This window comes from Trichechus manatus, unplaced genomic scaffold, assembly GCF_000243295.1.
Source record: "Trichechus manatus latirostris isolate Lorelei unplaced genomic scaffold, TriManLat1.0 scaffold00071, whole genome shotgun sequence".
NCBI classification, from domain to species: domain Eukaryota; kingdom Metazoa; phylum Chordata; class Mammalia; order Sirenia; family Trichechidae; genus Trichechus; species Trichechus manatus.
Window position 1 is genome coordinate 12,975,922 of NW_004444007.1, and position 26,146 is coordinate 13,002,067.

At 38.3% G+C, this 26,146-nt stretch overlaps 1 protein-coding gene across 1 annotated transcript in view; it reads left to right on the forward strand.

Moving 5' to 3' along the window:
• The window catches only part of ENPEP (glutamyl aminopeptidase), a 115,329-nt gene that overhangs the window by 13,501 nt on the left and 75,682 nt on the right, over positions 1-26,146 (forward strand). The window contains exons 2-3 of the mRNA XM_004380259.1: positions 7,522-7,663; positions 9,751-9,882. Of these exons, the coding sequence (XP_004380316.1) occupies positions 7,522-7,663; positions 9,751-9,882 (274 nt within the window). The remainder of the gene's footprint in view (positions 1-7,521; positions 7,664-9,750; positions 9,883-26,146) is intronic.

Consider the following 26,146-nt stretch of genomic DNA (forward strand, 5'->3'; position numbering starts at 1 on the left):
GGACTTGTTAACTCCTTCAATTGTTTTTCTATTCTCTATTTCATTTAATTCTGCTCTAATTCTTATTATTTCCTTTCTTCTGACACCTGAGGGCTTCTTTTGCTGCTCTCTTTCTCCTTGTTCCAGTTGTAGGGTTAATGTTTTGATTTTGGCTCTTTCTTCTTTTTGGATGTGTGCATTTATTAGTGTAAACTTACCTCTGAGCACTGCTTTTGCTGAGTCTTTAGTCTCATTTGATTCTATGAATTTCTTTATTCCATCCTTAACTTCTTCTATAACCCAGTAGTTTTCAAGCAAAGTGTTGTTCAGTTTCCATGTGTTTGATTTTTTTTCCTTGCTTTTTCTACTTTTATGGCTTTATGGTCAGAAAAGATGGTTTGTAATATTTCAACGCTTTGGATTCTGTGAAGGCTTGCTTTATGTCCTAATATGTGATCTATTCTGGAGAATGTTCCATGTATGCTGGAAAAGAAAGTACACTTGGCTGCTATTGGGTGGAGTGTTCAGTATATGTCCATGCGATCGAGTTGGTTGATTGCAGCATTTAAATCTTCCATGTCTTTACTGAGCTTCTTTCTGGATGTTCTGTCCTTCACCAAAAGTGGTGTGTTGAAGTTTCCTACTATTATTGTGGAGCTATCTGTCTCTCTTTTCAATACCGTTAGAGTTTATGTATTTTGGAGCCCTATTGTTGGGCGCATAAATATTTATTATAGTTATGTCCTCCTGGTGTAGTGACCCTTTAATCATTATATAGTGTCCTTCCTTATCCTTTGTGGTGGATTTTACACTGAAGTCTCTTTTATTAGAGATTAATATTGCCATTCCTGCTCTTTTTTGAGTGTCGTTTGCTTGATATATTTTTTCCATCCTTTGAGTTTTAGTGTGTTTGTTTCTTTAAGTCTAAGGTGTCTCTTGTAGGCAGCATATAGATGGATCGTGTTTTTTTATCCATTCTGCCACTGTCTGCCTCTTTATTGGTGCATTTAGTCTATTTACATTCAGTGTAATTATTGATAGGTATGAGTTTAGCGCTGTCATTTTAGTGTCTTTTTTCGTGTGTTGTTGGTGGTTTCTTTGTTCCATTTAATTTTCTGTGCTGAGTCGTTTCTCTTTATGAATTTTCTTTTCATCTTTTTCATTGTTGTTGAGTCTGTATTTGCTGAGTCTTTATATTTTTCTTGTTTTTTATTTTGATGTGTAGGATTGTTAGTTTCCTTTATGGTTATCTTAATATTTACCCCTATTTTTATAAGTTTAAACCAGTCTTTTATTTCTTTGTATCGCCTTGACTTCCTTTCCATATGAAAAATCTGTCTACATTTTTTAATCCTTCTTTTTCATTTTAATATTGTCATCTTTTACATATTGACATCTCTGTTTCCCTATTATCAGTGTTTTAGCTTTAATTTATTTTCGTGACTTCCCTATCTGGGTTGATATCTGATTGCTCTGGCTTGTGTTCTAGTCTTGGGTTGTTATCTGATGTTACTGATATTCTAACCAGAGGACTCCCTTTAGTATTTCTTGTAATTTTGGTTTGGTTTTTGCAAATTCCCTAAACTTCTGTTTATCTGGAAATGCCCTAATTTCGGCATCATATTTGAGAGACAGTTTTGCTGGATATATAATTCTTGGCTGGCAGTTTTTTCCTTCAAGGCTTTACATAAGTCATCCCATTGCCTTCTTGCCTGCATGTTTTCTTCTAAGTAGTCTGAGTTTATTCTTATTGACTCTCCTTTGTAGATGAGTTTTCATTTATCCCTAGTCGTTCTTAAAATTCTCTTTATCTTTGGTTTTGGCAAGTTTGATTATAATATGTCTTGGTGACTTTCTTTTGGGATCTACCTTATGTGGGGTTCCATGAGCATCTTGGTTGGATAGATATCTTCTCATCTTTCATGATATTAGGGAGGTTTTCTGCCAACAAATCTTCAACAATTCTCTCTGTATTTTCTGTTATCCCTCCCTGTTCTGGTACTCAAATCACTCATAGGTTATTCCTCCAATAGAATCCCACATAATTCTTAGGGTTTCTTCTTTTTTTTATCCTTTTATATGATTTTTCCTCAAATAAGTTGGTGTCAAGTGCTTTATCTTCGATCTCACTAATTCTGACTTCCATTGCCTCAATTCTGCTCCTATGACTTTCTATTGAGTTGTCTAATTCTGAAATTTTATTGTTAATCTTCCGGATTTCTGATTGCTGTCTCTCTATGGATTCTAGCAGCCTGTTAAATTTGTCATTATGCTCTTCTCTAATCTGTTTAATTTCCTCTATTGCATGTTCTGCATTTTGCATAATTTCCTTCCTAATCTTTTGTATTCTGTCTCCAGTAATGCCAAGAAATTTTCTTCCTCTGGAAAATTTCTAGATTCTTTATTTTGGGATCTTAGCCATCATGAACTGCCTCTTTATGTGATTTGATATTGACTGTTGTCTCCGAGCCATCAATAAGTTATTATATTTATTTATTTTATGTTTGCTTACTGTGTCCTATCTTCTTGTTTTGTTTTGATATGCCCAACTAGGCAGCTCGTGTGAGGTAGCCCAGTCACCAGCACCCTCGAAGCTCCAAGGTCCTGTCCCCAGGTGGCCAGTCCTGCTACCAAGTATGTGAGCCCAGAGTCTGCCCACTCCTCCTGTATGGATTCAGCTCAGGTGTCCAGATAGTCACCCACCAAGTGTGTGGTGCAGACTCTTACCTACAGTTCTAGACAGGCATGAGTGATTTGTGTAGGCACAGGCATCTGGCTGCAGCAGGGGGACACAGGCTGAGCAAGGCAGGGGACCAACAGCTGCCCCTGAGTGTCTGGGAGGAAAGTGTATCCCTGTTCCCTAGAGTGCGTAGGTGGGTGGGTTTTGCAGCTGGACTGTGAGCACACAGTGCTGTTAGCTATAGGACTGGGGGTCACCACTTATTCTTGGGCCCGTGTCACAGGTGGCTAGGTGGCATGGGTGGAGCCACCAGTGCTCAGGCCCCTGATGTGGGTACGTGAAGACCCTGCTTAATGGGCAGAGCAGTGTCAAGTGTCAGGAACCTGCCACTTCACAGCTGAAACAGTTGAAGTTAGACTTCAGGTATATTCCCTCTTGTACTGCGGTAATGAGGGCCTACTCTGTTGAAATGGGCCCACACAAGTCTCTGTAGAGGGAAAAGCACTCAAAGTCTGTGGACCCCTTATGCCTGTGCCTAGGCAAAGGAGCTGTGCCTACCCTGAGTTCCTGGCTTGGGGAGCCAGCGGATTATTTTTTCCCATTTGTTAATTTATTCACTCTCCAAGGCCAGGAGAAAGGCTCAGGGCATGTCACAGGTCCTACTTTGGGCCCAGGGGACTCGGCAATCGCTGAAGCCGTCCCTGACCCAGTGCAAAGCAGGGAGCAGGGAGGTAAATGGGAGAGAAGTTTTTCCTAAAGGGGGGTGTTTTTGATCCAGGTGGTAAGCCAGATGCAAGTACTTCTCTCTCTTCAATCGAGGGCTGCTCCTCACTGGTTCTGGATGGCCGAGTAAACTCTGTCACTGGGTCTCTCCCAATGTGGAAAATGCTTCCTGAGTGCTGCTGCTTGCCTCACTGCTCATCAGGAGCTGATCTAGCCCGAAGGGCTCTGGCTCCCAGCAACTCAGGTCTGGCAACTCCATGCTGCTGCTGAACCGTCTCTCCCTCCCCTGCCACTCAGTCTGATTCTTCAACTTTGCCTTTGATGTTCAGGGCTGCTAGATTATCATGTATAATTGATTCACTTGTTTTTTTCAGGTCTTTGTTGTAAGAGGGACTGCTGGAAGCATCTGACTACTCTACCATTTTGGCCCCACCCCAACTCGTTGTATAGTTTTTAAGAACAGGGTCATTCTCTGATATAACCACAGTTGTTATTGTTGTTGTTAGCTGCCAGAGGGATTTCACTGGCTGATTTTTGGAAGTAATCACCAGGCCTTTCTTCCTAGTCTGTCTTAGCCTGAAAGGTCCATTTAAACCTGTTCAACCTCATAGCAACATGCAAGCCTTCACTAACAGACAGGTGGTGGCAGTGCTTGAGATGCATTGGCCAAGAATTGAACCTAGGTCTCCCATGTGGGAGGTGAGAATCCTATCACTGAACCAACACTGGCCCCTCATAACCACAGTACAGTTACCAAAATCAGGAAATTGAGCATTGATATAATAGTATTATCTATTCCACTGTCCATAATCAAATTTCACCAATTAACCAATGATGTTCCTTTTAGCTATTTTTACCCAGTCCGGTATCCATTCTGGAATCATGCATGTAGTTGTCACACCTTTTCAGATGCCTTTAAACTGGAACCGTCCCTTAGCCTTTCTTTGTCTTTCTCCACCGTGACATTTTTGAAGAGTGCAGACCAGTTATTTTGAGACTGTCCCTCAATTTTAGTTCGTCTAACTTTCCTCTTGATTTAAAAATGCAAGTTAAGCATTTTTGCCGGGGATATCAAAAGTGATATTTTGTCCCTCTTGGGAAACCACATGAGGAGATACATCATGCTAATTTTTACTATTATTAGTGATGTTAGCTTTTATCATTTGATTAGGGTGGTATCCAACAGGTTTCTCCATTGTAAAGTTACAATTTTATTTTCCTTTTTAAATAATCTTCAGAGAGATTCTTTGAAACTATGTAAATACCTTTCCTTATCAAATTTTCACCCACTTGGTTTAGCATCCACTGTTGATCTTCCAAATCCATCATTCCTTCTAAAATGGTTAGTAGACAATCTACAGTAAGGAAAACCCTTACCTTCTTCACCATGTATTTATTCATTTTTTTAAAAATATCAGTCAGGATGCATGGATTCTTATTTATTCAGTGGATGATAATCTCATTGTTTATTTTGATGTTCAAATTCCCCCGGCTATGGCCAATGATAATCCCCTCAGACTGGCTCCTGTGTCCTTTTGACTTATTCCTTTTTTTTTTTTTTTTTTAGCACTGCTTTAATTTTGGGCACAGCAAGATGTTCCAGGATCATCTTGCACTTTCTCTGCCCCAGCCCTAGAATCAGCCCCTTCTCTCAGGAGCTCTGATTCCTTTCAGTGGAGAATGGTATTTAGAAATCAACATCTGGGAGCTAGCTGTGCTTATTGCTACTAGCTTGTCATTGCTTCTAGTCCCTTTCAGCATACAGAGCTAGAAAATATATCTCTTTGTGTGTGTTTCTATATCTATCTATCTATATCTATATTAAAAATCATTGCATCCACACTGGCATATGCAATTACAGTTCATTACCACAGGGTACATTCTAGTCTTCGCCTTTTCCAAATTTGTAACTCCCTTCCCCAACAGTGAGAAGTTTGGATTCCACTATCTTCAATATATTTTTCTCATTTGCTCAAATCTGGAGTACAGAGAGGTTGCTTTATAATTGCTAAAGCATATATCTGCAAAAAGACAAACCTACTTACTAGATGGAGTTCAATTTTTTATGGTTATATTTAGGTAAAACTTATATACTTTGAACTGTACAAATATGATGGACGTAATTCAGTGAATTTTGGCAAAATGCACACATCTTTGTAACACACATCCTTATCAAGATATATAATTTTTCAATCACCCCAAAAAGTTCCTTTCCTTCATCATCACTTCCCCATAAGGCAGCCACTTTTTTTTTTTATATAGATTAGCTTTCTTGGCCGAGATTTTAACAAGCAATTTTTACATCCAGAGTGTTTTTCCAAAAAAATTGTAATATTGTAATTTCTTGTGGGTGGATGTTGACATATGATGTATTACTTCTGAGATAAACTAACATATGTAATGTTTCCTTGAGCCAAACTAACATAAAGACTCTTATCATGGACTACAGCATCATCCTAATCTGGCCTCTGCTGGTCTTGCCTTTTGTCCAGACCCACTTCTTCACCATCCTTTATCCACACTGGACACCTTTCAGTTCCTCAAGCACACCAAGTTTTTATTCCACCTCAAGGACATTACACTTCCGGTTCTCTCTGCTAGAATACATTTTTCTTAATCTTTGCCCATCTGGTTTTTTCTCATTATTCAGATCTCAGTAAACCATCGCCTACACAGAGACATCGTCTTTGACTACTCTACCTAAGTACCTAATGTTGCTCCCCACTTTTCCTCATTCTGTGTCACTTCCTGTGTTTTATTTTCTCTACAACCCTCTTCACTCTCCTAAATTATTTGTTCACATGTTTATTTTCTACCACCTGGTAAGGAACCAGGTGCTTAATCTATAGGACCTCTGTTATTTCCTCAGAACCTAGAAAAATGCCTGGCAAATGCGTGTGTGTGTGTGTGTGTGTGTGTGTGTGTGTTGGGTGAGGAGGGGATGAATCAATAAATATTTGATGGATGCATGAAAGAATCTTGTAATTTAGCCTGGATTACTTTATGATTTGCCTTCCTCACTCCTTGAGAATCCTGAAAGGAAAATATTCCTCGGACAAATCATTAGTGAATATAAGTCAACATTTCTTTAGTCTTCCTTTCTTTTATACTTTTTATTTGGCTTACTTTTCTAATGAGTAAATTTACAACAACATTGTCTTGCTTTGATATACTTACATGTCAAGAGTGATGTATTCCTTGGTTTTTGAACTAGTATGTAGAAAAAAATTTTCACTTTGAAATGATGGAAATATTAACATTTTTGTTATTGTAGCTAGACGCCATCGAGTCAGTTCCAACTCCTAGCCACCCTATGTACAACAGAACAAAAAACATGCCTGGTTGTTGCTGTGTGCCATTGAGCTGATTCCTACTCATAGTGACCTAATGTAACAAAGTAGAATTGCGCCATAGGCTTTCCTAGACTGTAATCCTTACGGAAACAGACTGCCACATCTTTCGCCCATGGAACAGCTGGTGGGTTTGAACCACCAGCCTTTTGGTTAGCTGCCAAGCATCTAACCATTATACCACCAGGTTAGAATGCTACTGTCTCTGTTCAAAAGTGGGCTTTGAACCTTGCCAAAGCTCACTTCACCTGGGAGGTTACACAGACACTGCTTTTGCATGGAAATGAAACTGAGGGTTTTGTCCCTGGTGTAACATAAACAAGGAAGAAAGTGCCATTAGAGACAGGAGCTAGGGACTCTGGAATGTACTCCTCTACTCTGTGACAGAACACAGCTGTTCACTTCTCCAAGGACATTTAGAAACAAGCCTTTGCATTTGGCTTTGTGTTTGTGCTTGTTGCTCTGTAACTTTGAGGTGGACAGAGTGATACCTCTTAATTGGACTTATTTTTGCTCCTCTACAGTTCACAGATTTTCATTATGGTACCAAAATATCTAAGTATTAGAATAAAATATCTGAAGCATCCTCAAAGTGGTCATTTATTTGTTAACATAAATTTTCCAGGAAAGACTTTGACAATTATTTGACATTTTTCTAAATGCAAACTCATTTTAAGAAATGCAATAGCTGTTTTTAATTACATGAGTCTTTTTCCCTGTAACAATAGAAACATAGGGGCTGTCAGAAGAGGCAACATAGATTTGTTTGTTTGTGTATTTGTTTCTAAGGAGCATAGCAGCCACTGATCATGAACCAACAGATGCCAGGAAATCCTTCCCTTGTTTTGATGAACCCAACAAAAAGGCGACTTACAATATATCTATCATCCACCTCAATGACTATGAAGCACTTTCAAATATGCCAGTGGAGGTGAGTAGTTTTGAAATTTTTTCATTTATACAGATAGTCAATTTACAATGATTTACTATGGAAGAGAAGCCACTGGATTTTAAAATTTAAAGTGCACTGCAAGTTTATTTAGAGAATTAGAATATATTTTGGCTATCTCTCTCTCTCCCCGCCCCACCCCGCCCCGAGTCTGAGAACTCTTTAACCCAAGAGATCACAGTCCAGTCAAAAAGCCACTCTGGGGTTTCTAAACAATTGTGACTACAATGGATATACATCAGCTGGACTGAGCTTAACTTAAAGAATCTTCCAGTCACGACAAATTAATGGCAAACTAAAATTTCTAAGGGCCTAGTCACTATTCTTTGTTTGCAGTTGAATAAAAACTCAGTTTTTGAATATAGACCTATGGTTTAAAAAAAAAAAAAAATTAAACTCTGGGTGTAGTATAGAAGCCAACTCCAGAGAACCCCATGCCCATAGATTTTCTCGTGAACAGGAAGTGCTTGTTAAATGTTAAAAAAAAAAAAAAGTTACAGTAAGTTCTATCTGTATAATTGTTAATTAACATAGAGTCTTTTTCTTCTGTTATTGCTCCTCATCCCCATAATGGGTAATGTATTTAACTAAAGTATCATTGCCTGAAGTTTGAGGTTTATTACACTTTATACATTTGACATATCAAAGGATCAGGCTTATACTTGGGCATAATTTTCAACTATGTAATACTCAAAAGACATCCTGCTCAAAACTATACTTCTGTCATTCTGATCCACTTTCTGAAAAATCATTGAAAGCCATCTCTTTTCATTGTAAATATTGTTTTTAAAAGCAGTGGGGAAAAACGGTAGAAAAAAATAAAACTTGAGGGTTAAAACATAAGCTGTCAGCGGGCATCCGCGTCTCAGTCTGAATTCGTTTACCAACTTGTTTTCTTCTGGTGTGAGGCACCTGACAGATGGAGTTTTGATTAGAGAAGAAGGAGGAAAGGATGAAGTTAAAGCATAACACACCATTCTGGGAGATTGGATCAGGGTTAAATGTCATTAGAATATTTTGGCATGGATTGGAGGACGAGTGAAGATGGGAAAAGAAAGAAGGCAAGCTTTGCCAACTTCTGTTTAAGACTTCCCCACATGACCTTTTCATTTTACAGAGTATAATTCCTTTAATTAGATGTTCTGTTCTTTATCTAGATAATAGTCCTGGAAGAGGGAGAATCTTCTGGGTCATTAGGAGGCCAAAACAAATATTACTAGGTTCTTATCATAGAGTAACAACCTCGCTGGAGCCCCGACACTTTTATACAAGCACATGCGCACACATGCATGCCTTGTCCCTGAAGCATCAAATCTAGGCCAGCCTCTCTCATTCCATCCCTTTTTAAAGCTTTCCATTATAGTGTGACTTAGAGATTGACTACAGGCGACGTGGAAATGTTTGAACAGTGGTGGCAGGAGTTGGGCAAGTAAGTATTCATGGTTGAAGTATTAGAGTGGTGATTGGCATGAGGAGGGCAGTGCTGGCATGAATAGGAAATCAGATTGGGACAGTAGAGTCAGGCAATGGAATCCCTCTCTCTCTCCGTGGTAACCAAGGCAGTGGTGTTAATGACCACACCGTGGTTCTTTTGTGTAGACAACCAGAGTTGGAAAAGAGAAGGCAACACCCTGCTTTACCTGATACAGCTATTGCCCTCCTACCTATAGTCAAGTCAACAATACCTATTTAGTCCTTGCTGGGTGCAAGGCATTGAGCACTAGTCTATTCATCATTAAGGGATCAGTATTCTCTCAAATGCTATGGTCAGGATCATGTATTTAGTGTAGAAATATAAATTCCTGCCCAGTTTATATCATAATCAAAATTTTATTTCTCCCTGAGGACCCTAATACAATTTAACCACTCTTATAACTGCAAAAATGCTTCACAGCACTGAAAATAAAATGACTTTTCCTTTAGTCTTTTCAACATCACCACAAACATTTTCCTCCTAAGCTTTGACAAAGGACTTCTAACTAGAAAAGCCAGATTTGAGGCAAATATTTCTTTGTTTGTACATGATTGATCCTTTTGATGAATAAAAAATTGTCTTCTGTTCTCCACAGAAAAAAGAGTCGGTGGATGATAAATGGAATCGAACAACTTTCCAGAAGTCTGTCCCCATGAGCACTTACCTAGTGTGTTTTGCTGTACATCAATTCGTGCCCATAACAGAATATTCAAAGAGCGGAAAACCTGTAAGTCACATTACATTTTTAGAGTTTTTCAGCTACGCATTTGGGATTGATTGACTTTCTACCTTTTTTAAATAGTCTTCCTTCACAAAACAGGCCAGAAAAGTCTATCAGTCACTGGGGTCTAGGAGCTGAATGGTACACTAAACAGTACAGAAAATTGTAAACTAAAAAGACAGAGGTAAAAAATAAGCATGATAGACATAGAAATGCATAGTCTTGAATTACTTTAAGGGGAAAATTTATTATAAATCAAATGCAAGCTAAGTATGACAGCATGAATTTATTAAAATAATCGGATATGCCCAATAGTAAAGTGGTTGGGGGGTTTGTGTTGCAGTGCAATTCTCAGTACAGAAGGAGGAGGAAAAGAGAGGTAGATAAATGCCCTTAGAGTAGCTAAGCACTGAAAAGTTGATGGTGCTAACTCCTGTATTTAATTCAAAATAGGGTAATAAAGCAACAAAAAGCATTTTTAAAAAAGTAAGAAAGAACAATTAAGCTTATTTTTTTAATCAAGATGACTACTTCAATAATTTTATTTTGAAAAATGAAATAATTTTACCGAATTATTGTTCTCATTTTGGGGGTCCTCATTTTGCTTATGCCCCAAACACTTGCTTGGTCTATTAGTTAAGCCACCTCTGTGCCACATACTACACACATACACACATATTACACATATATAAAATTACTACGTTGCAAAGATTATGAAGTTTTTATATGTATGATGTGTATGATATGAGGTGTTATAGTATAGAATGTTTGCAATATAATAATTTTATAAGGAAGAAATTATCCCTATTTTATAGATGAGGGACTTGAAGCTTAATGAGTTTAAGTAATTTGCCCAACGTCACCCAACTGGCAAATGGTAGAGATGTAAATTCCAAATTCTTTACGAAAACTGTACCATGCTAAGCCTTCTGAAATGTGGTTTTTTTGTAAAATATCTTTACCTCTTCACCAGTAATTGGAGGGGAAGGGATGGGTTCCTCCATTTCCTGTCGAACTGACTCCCAGGAAAATGTACCTTCATTTTGGTGTAGTAGGGTTTGATATTGAGATATCCTAACCCAAGATTTCCGGCATGCTGCCTATACTCTATCCAAATTATAGTGAGTGGGGGAATGTCCAAAGCTCCTTTAGAGAGGCTGTATATCATGATGACTCACCCACCTTTTGTCTTTCCCTTGCCAGAGTTGTGGTTTTGATGTGACCTTCAGTTGTGATAAAGGACACTACCAGTGGAACAGATAATATTAGGTGTGAAAAAGAAATGACACCAGAAAGAGGAAGTTGCTTTTACGAGGTTGTGCTGTGTGCAGTCAATGGCATTTCTCTTGCTTAATATAGAAAAGTGAGGATGTTAATCAAGCTTGCTTTTTTACTCCAACCTCATAGCAAACATGGTATTTTTGCCTGAAGGTGCTTTCTGTCTCATCCACAATTCAGTTGCATGGCTGTCTTCCCCAATTTTTTAAAATTATGATTATGCTCTATGCAAGCAGAGAGACTAAACAATTTACTAACAGGGATGTAGTTTCATAAATAAAAATAATGCAGCTAACCAACCAGCGGAGGAGACTGTATGAGGAGTTATTTTTTAACAGTAACAGTGAGCTTGAATTTCCAGTATGGTTCTCCCACTTGGCCTCCTGATCAAGTACACTTACTTGCGAGGTAACTGTATTAGCTGGGTGAGTCATTAGACTCCACACCAGTTAGTTAACTGGGTTCTATTGGTGGATTTTATATAAAGGGCTTGGGGTGTTACAATAGGAAATTTGACAAAAGATCTCAAAAATGTCCTTTAAGTGGTAAATATTTTTAAATTGTTCTTCTATGAAAGCCGAGAGCATAACATTCTATCTAAATCTGTGAAGTTTCATCGTTTTGGTTGGAAACGAAGATAATATTGTCATAATGCATTAGTTTCTGATCATCTATTTAATAAGAGAGGAGCAGAGAGTCAGATTCCTCTCTGAAACTTCCTAGAGACTCTGAGTCCGAAGAATTTAGCGAAAGTGTGATGTGGAACGTACAAAGCAGGCATCTCACTGCCTCCCTTCACCCTTTCTACGGAAGGCAGGCAACCAGAATTTTCCCTCCTGCAAAAAAAACCATGGGGCTGTTTCCTTAAAAAGGTGAACAGAGCCTTACGGAGACCTTTAAGGCTTCTAGGGTGAATGTCAGTGCTCCACAGTACATTTCCTCCCCTTCAGCGTTTGGGAGGTTCCCTGCCTGGCTCCCTACCCACTCCCTCTAAACTGAAATCTAACAGTTGACACCCAAGTACAAAATGCTCCCAGCCTGATTTGCCACTCCACAGAGAATCACAGAAGAACCAACCTACTTAAATCTACTTAACCTTAGCATCAGAGGAAACCCACACCCGTCTCACAGTCCTGCATTCTTAAAGCTGAACAAACAACCTAAGACAACCGGGCGTATGAGGAAAACAAGCAACGTAAAGGAGAAAATCCAAGATAAATAAACAGAAAATCACCACGGGGTTAAATAAAGAGTAATAATTGTAGAAACAGAAGATGATTTAAAAAATCCAAAAATAAATAAGGCATACATGCACACTCACACACACACCCTTTTAGTGAGTATGCTCAGAGAGATTCAAGAGATACGGTTACCGTAACATAAAAACAGACAGCAATGAGGAAACAATCTAAAAGAGTGATCAGAATTTTAAAAGGGATTTCCAAAACATGACCTGGCTCTGACCCCTGGGAACCTTTATCAGAACTCCTCCTTTCACAAACCGACAAACCTGTAGCTTCACTTCCTGCCCCCTGCTCTGCATTTTTGTTAACTTCATAGAAATATATACATTTTTTAGAGCCCTGATATGTCTTGTGGGTTTTCTATTTTTATATTTCTGTCATTTCTTTGTGTTAGGAGCAGAGGGGTACACGAAAACCTCAATTTACTGATCATCTTGACCCAAAGTCTCTTTGTTACTTTTTCAGTTAAAAAATAATAATAATAGAAGATAGAGCTTAGGTCATTGTTGTGTAATATACCATTTTTCGTAGAAAAATTCATTAATCAAAAAACCATTGTTATCTGCTCTGATGTGACAGTATTATTCTGGTACAGTAATCACCTGCTATTCATAATCTTGATTATACTGTGCAATCCAAGAACCTATGATCCCCTGCTTAAACTCTCTTGGATGTGTTTGCCTTTCTGCCAAGAGTTCTTTTGTATCAATACACACAAAATCATGACCTATGTTTTTCCTAATTGTTTACTTTTCGAGAACATAGCAGATGTTTGTAGTGGAACCATTCATTATGCTTAAAAATCATCGTTGCTCTCCTGTGAAAAAACTAGAGGATCCAATCCTACAAATTTGTTAAGAAAAAAGTTAACTGAGTTTTAAAGGCAGCTCAGAAGACTTATAGCTCTACATATTTTCTTTTTGCAAATTAGTTTTTCATTCAAAACTTTTATTCGCGAATTGTTTTCTGACATTGGTTGCAATCTCTGCAATGTATCAGTATTCTCCACCTTTCTCTTTCCACCCTGGGTTCTCCAAGTCCATTAGTCTAGTTTTCCTGTCCCTTCTTGCCTTCTCGTCTTTGCTTTTGGGCAGATGCTGCCCATTTGTTCTCAGACACTTGATTGAACTAAGAAGCACGTTCCTCACGTGTATTATTGTTTGTTTTATAGACCCGTCTAACCTTCGGCTGAAAGGTGAACTTCAGGAGTGGCTTCAGTTCTGAGTAAGCAGGGTGTCCAAGGACCATAGTCTCGGGGGTTCTTCCAATCTCTGTCAGACCAGTAAGTCTGGTCTTTCCTTATGAATTTGAATTTTGTTCTACATTTTTCTCCCACTCTGTCCAGGACCCTCTATTGTGATCCCACTGAAAGCGGTAGGTGGTGGTAGTTGGCACCATATAGTTCTTCTGGGCTCAGGCTGCAGGAGGCTGTGGTTCACGTGGTCCATCAGTCCTCTGGACTAATATTTTCCTTGTTTCTTCAGTTTTCTTCACTTTCCTTTGCTCCTATCATAATGGGACCTATACAGGTATCTTAGAAGGCCACTCGCAAGCTTTTAAGACACCAGACTCTACTCACCAAACTAGGATGTAGAACTTTTTTTTAAAAATGACCTCTGTTATGTCAGTTGACCTAGATGTCCCCTGAGACCATGGTCCCCAGCCCTCGGTCCTTCAGGGTGTTTGGATGTGTCTTTTATGGCTTTGCCTTGAACAAGTTATGCTAACTTTCCCTATATTGTGTGTTGTCTTTCCCTTCACCAAAGTTAACACTTGTCTACTATCTAGTTAGTGATTTGCCCTCCCCACTCTTCCCCTCCCTTGTAACCATCAAAGATTTTTTTTCTGTGTGTAAACTTTTTCTTGGGTTTTTATAATAGTGGTCTCATACAATATTTGTCTTTTTGTGATTGACTTATTTCACTCAGCAAAATGTCCTCCAGATTCACCCATGTTATGAGATGTTTTGTGGATTCATCATTGTTATATATCTTGTGTAGTACTCCATTGTGTGTATGTACCATAATTTTTATCCATTCATTTGTTAATTGACACTTAGATTGTTTCTATCTTTGCTATTGTGAATAATGCTGCAGTGAACACGGTGTGTATATGTCTATTAGTGTGATGGCTCTTATTTCTCTAGGATATGTTCCTAGGAGTGGGATTGTTGAACCACATGGTATTTCTATTTCTAGCTTTTTAAGGAAGTGTTGTATCATTTCCCATAGTGATTTCACCGTTTTACATTCCCACCAGCAGTGCATAAGAGTTCCAGTCTCCCTGCAACCTCTCCAACATTTGTTATTTTATGGTTTTTTTAATTCATGCCAGTAATATTGGGGTAAGATGGCATCTCATTGTAGCTGTGATTTGCATTTCTCTAATGGCTAATGATGGCGAGCATTTCCTCATGTGACTGTTAGCTGCCTAAATGTCTTCTTTGGGGAAGTGTCTGTTCATATCCTTTTTGCATTTTTTAATTGGATTATTTGTCTTTTTGTTGTTGAGGTGTTGAAGTATTCTACAGATTTTAGAGATTACACCCTGGTCAGATATGTCATAGCCAGTTTTTTCCCCCAGTCTATGGTTCTGTTTATACTCTTTTGGTGAAGTCTTTTGATGAGCATTAGTGTTTAATTTTTAGGAGCTCCCAGTTATCTAGTTTATCTTTTGGTGTTTGTGCATTGTTAGTTGTGGTTTGTATTGAATTTATGCCATGTATCAGGGCCCCTAGCTTTGTCCCTGGTGGCTGGTTAAGTGTTTGGCTGCTAACCAGAAGGTTAGCAGTTTGAATCCACCAGCCGCTCCTCAGAAACCTTATGGGGCAGTTCTACTCTGCCCTATAGAGTCACGACGAGTCGGAATCGACTCAACGGCAACAAGTTTAGCTTTATCCCTATTTTTTCTTCCATAATCTATATTGTTTTAGATTTTATATTTAGGTCTTTGATCCATTTTGAGTTACTTTTTGTGTATAGCATGAGGTATGGGTCCTGTTTCATTTTTTTGCAGATGGATATACATTTTTGCCAGCACCATTTGTTAAAAAGACTGTCTTTTCCCCATCTAATGGACTTTGGTTCTTTGTCAAAGATCAGCTAACTATAGGTGGATGTATTTATATCTGGGTTCTTGATTCTATTCCATTGCTCTATGTGTCTGTTGTTGTACCAGTACCAGGCTGTTTTGACTACAGTAGCTGTATAGTAGATCCCGAGTTCAGGTAGTGTGAAGTCTCCTGCTTTGGTCTTTTTCTTCAATAACTCTTTGCGTATCCGAGGTCTCTTTGCTTTCCATATAAAGTTGGTGAGTAGTTTTTCCATCTCGCTAAGGAATGCTGTTGGGATTTGGAACAGTATTGCACTTTATCTGTAGATTCCTTTGGGTAGGATTGACATTTTCACAGTGTTGAGTCCTCCTATCCATGAACATGGTATGTTTTTCCATTTATGTAGTTCTGTTTTGGTTTCTTGCAATAGTGTTTTGTAGTTTTCTTTGTGTAGTTCTTTTATGTCCCTGGTTAGATTTATTCCTTAGTATTTTATCTTTTTAGGGGCTATAATAAATGGTATTGTCTTTCTCATTTCTTTTTGAAGTTCTCTTTGTTGGTGTATAGGAATTCAACTGATTTTTGTATGTTGATCTTATAGCCTGCTGCTCTGCTGAATCTTTCTATTAGTTCCAGTAGTTTTCTTGTGGAATCTTTGGGGTTCTCTATGTATTGTACCATATCATCTGTGAATAGGGATAGTTTTACTTCTTACTTTCCAATTTAGATGCCCTTTATTTCTTTTTCTGGCCTTATTGCTTTAGCTAGGACTTCCAGCACAATGTTAAATAGGAGTGGTGATAAAGGGCATCCTTGTCTTCTTCCCATGCTCAGGGGGAATGCTTTCAGCCTCTCTCTGTTGAGAATGGTGCTGGCTGTTGGTTTTGTATAGGTGGCCTTTATTATGTTGAAGAATTTCCCTTCTACTCCTATTTTATTCAGAGTTTTTATCAGGAGTTGGGTGTTGGACTTCATCAAATGCCTGTCTAGCATTGATTGAGATGATCATATGATTCTTTTCTTTTGTTCTATTTATGTGATTGATTATGTTGATTGATTTTCTAATGTTGAACCATCCTTACATACCCGGTATGAATTGCATTTGGTCATTGTGTATTATTATTTTTTTTTTTTTGATCATAGGTGGATTTACATCTGGGTTCTCAATTCTATTCCATTAGTCTATGTGTCTGTCATTGTATGCTGAAATCTATTGGCTATAATTTTGTTAAGAATTTTTGCATCTATATTCATGAGAGATTGTGGTCTGTAATTTTCTTTTTTGGTAATGTCTTTGCCTGACTTTGGTATCAGCTTTATGCCGCCTTCGTAGAATGAATTCAGGAGGATCCCTTCCTTTTCTATGTTTTGAAATAGTTTGAGTAGTACTGGTGTGAGCTCTTCTCTGAATGCGTGGTAGAATTCTCCAGTGAAGCCATCTGGGCTTTTGTTATTGTTGTTGGGAGTTTTTTTTTTTTTTTAATTTCCTCTTCAGTCTTATTATGGATCAGTTCCGATTTTCTTAGTATGCATTAGTTTATGTAGCTAGTGTATTTCTAGAAATTTTTCCATTTCCTCTAGGTTCTCAAATTTGTTGGAGTACAGTTTTTGATAGTATTCTGTTATGATCCTTTTTATTTCAGTTGGGTCTGTTATAATGTCCCTCATCTCATTTCTTATTTGGGTTATTTGCTTCATCTCCTGTTCTTCTATCAGCTTGGCCAGTGGTTTGTTAATTTTGTTGATTTTTTTCGAAGAACCAACTTTTGTCTTATTGATTCTTTCAATTGTTTTTCTATTCTCTATTTCATTTATTTCTTATCTAATCTTTATTATTTCCTTTCTTCTGGTGGCTGCAAGCTTCTTTTGCTGTTCTCTTTCTATTTGTTTGAGTTGTAGGGGTAATGTTTTGATTTTGGCCCATTCTTCTTTTTTATTAGTATAAATTGACCTCTGAGGACTGCATTTGCTGTGTCTCAAAGATTTTTGGTATGATGTGTTTTCATTCTCCTTTAATTCTAGGAAATTTTTTATTCCCTTTTTTATTTATTTTTATTTTTAAGCAAGGTGTTATTCAGTTTCCATGTATTTGGTTTTTATCCTTTCTCTTCCTGTTAGTGATTTCTACTTTTATGGTGTCGTGATCAGAGAGAAGCTTTGTATTTGTTTTGATGTTTTGGATTTTATTGCGCGTTGCTTTGTGGCCTACAAGGTGGTCTGTTCTCGAGAATGCTCCATGTGTGTTGGACAAGAATGTGTACTTTGCTGCTGTTGGGTGGAATGTTCTATATATGTCTGTGAGGTCACATTGGTTGATTTTGGCCTTTAGATCTTCTGTATCTTTGTTGCGTTTCTTCCTAGATGTTCTGTCCTTTACCGAGAGTGGTGTGTTGAAGTCTCCTACTATTATTGTGTAACTGTTTATTTCTCTTTCTGTGCTATTGGAGTTTGTTTTATGTATTTTGAAGCCCTGTCGTTGGGTGCTTACAAATTTATTAAGGTTATGTCTTCTTGGTGGATTGCCCCTTTAATCGTCATATAATGCCCTTCTTTGTCTTTTATGGTTGATTTTGCCTTAAAGTTTATTTTACCTGAGATTAGTATTGTCACTTCTGCCTTTTTTGGTTACTGTTTGCTTGATATATGTTTTTTCCATCCTTTAATTTTTAATATATTTATGTCTTTGTGTCTAAGGTATGTCTCTTGTAAACAGCATATATTGATGGGTTATGCTTTTTTATCCATTCTGCCACTCTCTGTCTCTTTACAGGTGCATTTAAATCACTTACATTCAGTGTTATTATTGATAGATATGACTTTATTGCTGTCATATTGTTATGCTTGTGTGTGTGTGTGTGTGTGTGGTGCTGACGTTTTCTTTGTTTCTCTAACTTTCCTATTTGTGGATTTTCTTTGCTTTTTGTTACTATAAATTTTGTGTTTACTGAGACTTCATGTTTTTCTTCTTTTTTATTCCGATAAATAGATTTGTTAACTTTCTTTGTGGTTACTTTGAAATTTACTCTTATCTTCCTAAGTATGAATCAGTCTTTTATTCCTTGATATTGCCTTGACTTGCTCTCCATTTGAAAATTCTATACCTACACCATTTATTCTCCTTTTTATTTTGTTGTTGTCATCATTTACAGATTGACATCTCTGTTTCCACGTTTTATGTTTTTCAGCTTTGTTTTTATCATTGAGAGTTCTCTACCTGGAGCCTTAGTGGCACAGTGGTTAAGAGCTTGGCTGCTAACTAACAGTTTGGCAGTTCAAATCCACCAGCTGCTCCTTGGAAACCCTGTGTGGCAGTTCTACTCTGTTCTACAGGGTCACAATGAGTTGAAATCTACTCGAGAGCAACAGGGTTTTTCGTTTGCTTTGTTTTTTTATCTAGGTTGGTATCTGGCAGATGCTGTCCTGTGTTCTAGACTCTAATTGTTGTCTGATGTTATTAGTCTAACTGAAGGACTCCCTTTAATATTTCTTGTAAGTTTGGTTTAGTTTTTATGAATCCTCTTAATTTCTGTTTATCTGGAAATGTCCTAATTTGCCATCATATTTGAAAGAGAGTTTTTAAAGATATGTTATTGCTGGTTGGCAGTTTTATTCTTACAAGGTTTTATATATGTCACCCCATTGCTTTCTTGCCTGCATAGTTTTTCCCAAATAATCAGAGCTTAGCCTTATTGTTTCTCCTTTGTAAGTGACTTTTTGTTTTTCTTGAGATGCTCTCAGGATTCTTTATTTGTCTTTGGTTTCTGCAAGTGTAACTATGATATATCTTGGTGACTTTTTTTTTTTGAGTTTATCCTATATGGGGGTCCGTTGAGCTTTTTGGATAGTCAGCTTTTTGTCTTTCATGATATTTGGAAAGTTTTCTGCCAGCAAGTCTTCAACAAAATCTTCTCTGTGTTTTTCCATTTTCTCCCCCTGTTCTGGAATTCCAATCATGCCCAAATTTTTGCTCTAGATTGTATCCCACATAATTCTTAGGTTTTTCTTCATTCTTTTCTTTGATTTTTCTTCAAAGTTTATCATCAATGGATTTGTCTTCAATCTCACTGATTCTGTCCTCCATTGTTTCAAATTTGCTCCTAAAACCTTCTATTGAGTTGTCCATTTCTGAAATTTTGTTGTTTGTCTTTTGGATTTCTAGTTGCTGCTTTTGTATAATTTTTAATTGTTTAATTTGACAATTTGTTCCTGTATTATTTTTCTGAATTCTCCTATTGCTTTGTGTTTTCCTTGATTTTGGCTATGTTTTCATTGGTTTTATCTGTGTTTTCCATGATTTTGCCTGTTTTTTCCTTGGTTTTGTTTGTTTTCTTGATCTCTTTCCTAATATCTTGGAGAGCCCTAAATATTAATCTTTTGAATTCCATATCACGTAGTTCCACTGCCTCTTCTTATACCAGAAGCTCATCTGATTTTTTTATTTTGGTCACTTACTGGAACCGTCTTGTCCTGCTTTTTTATATGTTTTGATAGTGTCTGCTGTTTCTGAGACTTTAAGGTATTATTTTCTTTATTTATTGATTATATGTTCATTTGTTTCATCCTGCTTCTCTGTTTTGTTTTCATATATCACGACTGGCGGGCTAGGCGTGCTCTGCTGCTTTCTTGTCTGTGGGCACGATAGCTCTCACCACCTTGTCCCAGTAGGGCCAAGCTGCAGCAGGCAGGGCAAGCCCTCTTCGCTGTACACTGGTTTGGCAAAGTGGCTGAGGGTGAACTGGGCAGGTACTATCTGCCTCCTGATGTTGGTCCAGTGGTGTGGGAGTGTTCACAGCTCCTCGCCAGATACACAAGGGTGTCAGACAGGAAGTCTTACGGGCTTGCTTCCCTCTGTTCAGCAGCTGATAGGAGGGGAGAGACAGTGCAGGCCCACTGTGGCAGCAGGCCTGAGCTGGGGACACTCGAGCCACAATGGCATGGCGAAGGCCAACATGAAAAGCTGTTGGCTTATGGGGCTAGGTGGAGGGAACAAAGAAAAGGAAAAAAAAAGGGGTAGCTGATGAGAGGGGGCTGGGCAGACCTAGGGGCCAGCAGGATGGGGTGGGTGACATATGGGGGTAGGTAGGAGATAGAAAGCAGCAGGCCAATGGTTCTCTAGCCATGACGGTGCATCGTAGACCAACAGGAATGGGGTGAGGTGATGTATGGAGTAGGTGGGGAAGAAAATGGTGCTGTGGGAGCTGGCAGGTGGGGGCAGCATGGACCTGGGGTGGCAGCAAGCCAGTGGCTCTGTAGCTTTGACAGTGTGATGTGTCCCAGTGAGAAGGGGTAGAGGTGGGGGGTATGGGGCCAGGTGGAAAGGAGAAAGTAAAGGAAGAAAGAGAAAAAGAAAAAAAATCATGTGGTGGGAGACAGCAAGTAGGGGCAGGGCAGACCAGGGCTGGTGTCAGGCTGGTATCTCTCTACTCACTGCAGTGAAGCATGGCCCATAGGGAAGAGGTAGAGGTAGCATATGGAGCCAGGTAAAAGGGAGAAAGAAAAGGAAGAAAGGTGGGGAAATGGCATGGCAGGAGCCAGCAGGTGGAGGTGGGAGGGGCAAGTAGGACTTGGGGCAGCAGGCCAGTGGCTCTCTACACACAGCTGTGTGGGTGCGGCCCAGTGAGAAGGGGTAGAGGTGGCATGTGGGGCTAGATGGGGGGGCAGAGCCAGCAGTTGTGGGCAGGACAGACCTGAGGTGGTGGCAGCTCTCTGCACATGGTGACACAGCATAGCCCAGCAAGAAGGGGCAGAGCTGATGTACAAGGCTAGGTGGGAGGGAGAATGAAAAGGAAGAAAGAGAAAAGAAAAAGTGGCACGAGAGGAGCTCGTGGGAGCCAGTGTGTGTGGGGGGGACCTAGGGTGGCAGCAGGCCAGTGATTCCCTACCTGTGGCAGTGTGGCATGGTCCAGTAAGAAGGGCTGAGGTGGCATACAGGGAAAGCTCTCTGTCTCCTGTTGGGAGCTCCGTGAAGTTGCCTTCCCATATTCCCTGTCCTGGCTTGTTGCTGACTGTGCTCCAAGATGGTGATGCTGTGTGGTGTTAGTTGGCAGGGAACCTCCACTCCTTGCTCTCTGTTTTCTTTCTGTTTCTTATTCCATTTGGTGTTTGATCTACTTCTTTATCCCTTCATTTGATGTTTAGGATTCCAAGACTGATGTTTGTATCTGTTTTACTTAGTTTTTCGTGTCTTTGCTGCAGAGAGATGGCATGATGCATCTGTCTAGGGTGCCATGTTGGCTCTGTCTCCCATTTTTTTTTTGAAGGTTAGTTGCATTACACATTGATTCAATCCTGAAAAAAACAGTAACTTGAAAAATTTAGCCACAAGTCAGTATTGAATCTGGCCAAGGATGGCAGGAATTTTCTTACACCTGTGTTGGCAAAAAAACATACTCCTGAGGCATTTTTTAGGTTAAGTTGATTGGGTAAGAGTTTTAAAGTAAATGAAATGACTGAATTTCACCCCAGAAATAAACAAGCAAAGAAAAAAAAAAGGGAACTGTATTAAGCATAGAAAATTATATGAATATTTAATTATTGAACTAACTTCTGAGTTATGGATAAAAATTGGGCTTCTGTAGCTCTTCCAAGAGCCATAACACAGAAAACAATAGCCTTGATAAGCATGTTCTTAACCTGATAGTTGAGCACAAAGCTTCCCATTGGACTAAATCACAATCTATTTTCCAATCCAGAGCTTACTTCACAAGTTTATTAAATTATAAATTTATAATTATAAATATATTTTATGCTTACTATAAAATATATTTTATAACATATTGTAAAATTATAAATATGTTTTATGGAATATAAATATATTTTTGGGTTTTTAAAATTATAATCTAATAAACACACGTTACAGAAAATTTAGAGAGAAAAATACAATAGAAAAAAAGAAAAATTATCCAAAATTATCCATTTTACCATACATAAAATAATTTTAAGTTATTAGGCTCATGATGCTGTCTGAGATACATTTGACCTATCACCTCAGTAATTTTGCCAGAATGTTTGACCTTCCAGCATTCTTCTGTGAACCAAATTTAGGACAAGTTAAATGACAAGCATAGTCCCATTCTTTTTTTTTTTTTTCCTTATGCTTTAGGTGAAAGTTTACAGCTCAAGTTATTTCCCATACAAAAATTTATACACACATTGTTATGTGACCCTAGTTATCCCTATAATGTGACTGCACCTTCTTCCTTTCTACCCCGGATTTCCCGTGTCCATTCATCCAGCTCCTATCCCTTTCTGCCTTTTCATCTTGCCTCCTGACAGGAGCTGCCCATTTAGTCTCCTGTATCTTCTTGAACTAAGATGTATACTCTTCATGAGTATCATTTTATGTCTTATAGTCCATTCTATTCTTTGTCTGAAGAGTTGGCTTCAGGAATGATTTTAGTTCTGGGTTAACAGAGAGTTGGGGGGCCATGTCTTCTGGGGTTTCTCCAGTCTCGGACAGTTAAATCTGGTCTTTTTATAGAATTTGAGTTTTGAATCCCACTTTTCTCCCACTCCATTGGGGACTGTCTGTTGTATTCCCTGTCAAGGCGGTCGTTGGTGGTAGCCAGGCACCATCTAGTTCTTCTGGTCTCAGGCTGATGGAGTCTCTGGTTTATACAGCCCCTTTTGTTTCTTTGGCTAATATTTTCCTTGTGTATTTGGTGTTCTTCATCCTCCTTTGCTACAGGTGTGTTGGGATTAATTGATGTGTCTTAGATGGCTGCTCACTAGCTTTTAAGACCCTAGCTGCCACTCACCAAAGTGGGATACAGAACATTTTGTTAATAAACTTTGTTATGCAGTTGAACTAGATGTCTCCTGAAACTATGGTCCTTAAATCCCCGCCCCTGCTACACTGTTCCTCAAAGTGTTTGGTTGTGTTCAGGACACTTCTTAGCTTTTGGTTTAGTCCAGTGGTGCTGACTTCCCCTGTATTGTGTATTGTCCTTCCCTTCACCTAAGATAAATCTTGTCTACTATATAGTTAGTGAGTAATCCTCTCCCTCCCTCTCCACCCTCGTAACCATCAAAGAATGTTTTCTGCTGTGTTTAAACCTCTTCTTGAGTTCTTATAATAGTGGTTTCATACAATATTTGTCCTTTTGCCACTAATTTCATTCAGCATAATGCCTTCCAGATTCCTCCATGTTATGAGATGTTTCTCTGATTCATCGTTGTTTTTTCTTTATCATTGGGTAGTATTCCATTGGATGAATGTACCATAATTTGTTTATCCATTCGTCTGTTGATGAGCACCTAGGTTGCTTACATCTTTTTGCTATTGTAAACAGTGCTACAGTGAACATGAGTATGCATATATCTATTTGTGTGACAACTCTTACTTCTCTAGGATATATTCCAAGGAGTGGGAGTGATGGATCTTATGATACTTCTATTTCTAGCTTTTTAAGGAAGCACTAGATTGATTTCCAAAATGGTTGCGCCATTTTAGGTTTCCACCAGCAGTGTATCAGTGTTCCAGTCTCTCCACAACCTCTCCAACATTTACTATTTTGTGTTTTTTGGATAAATGCTAGCCTTGTTGGGGTGAGATGGTATCGCATTGTAGTTTTGATTTGCATTTCTCTAATGGCTAACGATAGTGAGTTTTTCCTCATTTATCTGTTAGCTGCCTGAATGTCTTCTTTGGTGAAGTTCCTGTTCATATCCTTTGCCTATTTTTTAATTGAGTTATTTGTCTTTTTGTTGTTGAGGATTTGCAGTATCTTCTAGATTTTAGAGATTAGATGCTGATTGGATTTGTCATAGCCAATAAATTTTTCCCACTCTGTAGGTTGTCTTTTGACTCTTTCGGTGAAGTCTTTTGATGAGCATAAGTGTTTGATTTTTAGGAGCTCCCAGTTATCTAGTTTCTCTTCTGGTGCTTGTGCATTGTTACTTATGGTTAGCATTCTGTTTATGCTATGTATTAGGGCCCCTAGTGTTGTCCCTATTTTTTCTTCCATGATCTTTATAATTTTTTATTTTATATTTAGATCTTTGATCCATTTTGAGTTAGTTTTTATGCATGTTGTGAGGTATGGGTCTCCTTTCCTTTTTTTTGGCAATGGATACCCAGTCATGCCAGCATCATTTGTTAAAGAGACTGTCTTTTCCCCATTTAATGGACTTTGGGCCTTTGTCAAATATCAGCTGCTCATAGGTGGATGAATTTATGTATGGATTCTCAATTCTGTTCCATTGGTCTATGTATTTGTTGTTGTTCCAGTACCAGGCTGTTTTGACTATCATGGCAGTATAATAGGTTCTAAAATCAGATAGTGTGAGGTTTCTCACTTTGTTCTTCTTCATGAGCAATGCTTTACTTATCCAAGGCCTCTTCCCTTTCTGTATGAAGTTGGTGATTTGTTTCTCCATCTCATTGAAAAATGTCATTGGAATTTGGATCGGGATTGCATTGTACCTGTAGATTGCTTTGGGTAGAATTGACATTTTCACAATGTTGAGTCTTCCTATTCACGAGCAAAGGATGTTTTTCCACTTGCGCAGGTCTCTTTTGGTTTCTTGCAGTAGTGTCTTGTAGTTTTCTTTGTATAGGTTTTTTAAGTCTCTGGTTAAATTTATTGTTAAGTATTTTATCTTTTTGGAGGCTATTGTAAATGATATTAATTTGATGATTTCCTCTTTGAAGTTCTCTTAGTTGGTGTAGAAGAATCCAACTGATTTTTGTATCTTTATCTCGTCTCCTTATACTTTACTGAAATCTTCTATTAGTTCCAGTAGTTTTCTTGTGGATTCTTTGGAATTTTCTGTGTGTAAGACCATATCATCTGCAATTTGGATGCCCTTTATTTCTTTTTCTAGCCTAATTGCTCTGGCTAGGACCTCCAGCACAGTGTTGAATAAGAGTGGTGATAAAAGGCATCCTTGTCTGGTTCCCATTCTCAGGGGGAATGCTTTCAAACTCTTTCCATTTAGAATGATGTTGGCTGTTGGCTTTGTATAAATGCCCTATATTATGTTGAGGAATTTCCCTTCCATTCCTGTTTTGCTGAGAGTTTTTATCATGCATGGGTGTTGGACTTTGTCAAATGCCTTTTCTTCATCAATTGATAAGATCATATGTTTCTTGTCTTTTGTTTTATTTATGTGATGGATTACATTGATTGTTTTTCTAATGTTGATCCGTCCCTCCAAACCTGGTACAAATCCCACTTGGTCATGGTGAATTATTTTTTTGATATGTTGTTGAATTCTACTGGCTAGAATTTTGTTTAGAATTTTTGTTTCTATGTTCACAAGGGATATTGGTCTGTAATTTTCTTTTTTTGTGGTGTCTTTACCTGGTTTTGGTATCAGGGTTATACTGGTTTCATACAATGAGTTTGTGAGTATTCCATCCTTTTCTGTGCTCTGAAATACCTTTAGTATTAGTGATGTTAACTCTTATCTGAAAGTATGGTAGACTTCTTCAGTGAAGCTGTCATAGCCAGTGTTTTTTTTTGTTGGGAGTTTTTAAATTACCTTTTCAAGCTCTTCTTTTGTCGTAGGTTTATTTAATTGTTCTACCTCTGTTTATATTAGTTTAGATAGGTAGTGAGTTTCTAGAAATTTGTCCATTTCCTTTAGGTTTTCAAATTTGTTAGAGTACAGTTTTTCATAGTATTCTGTTATGATTCTTTTAATTTCAGTTGGGTCTGATGTTCTATCACCCATCTCATTTCTTATATGGGTT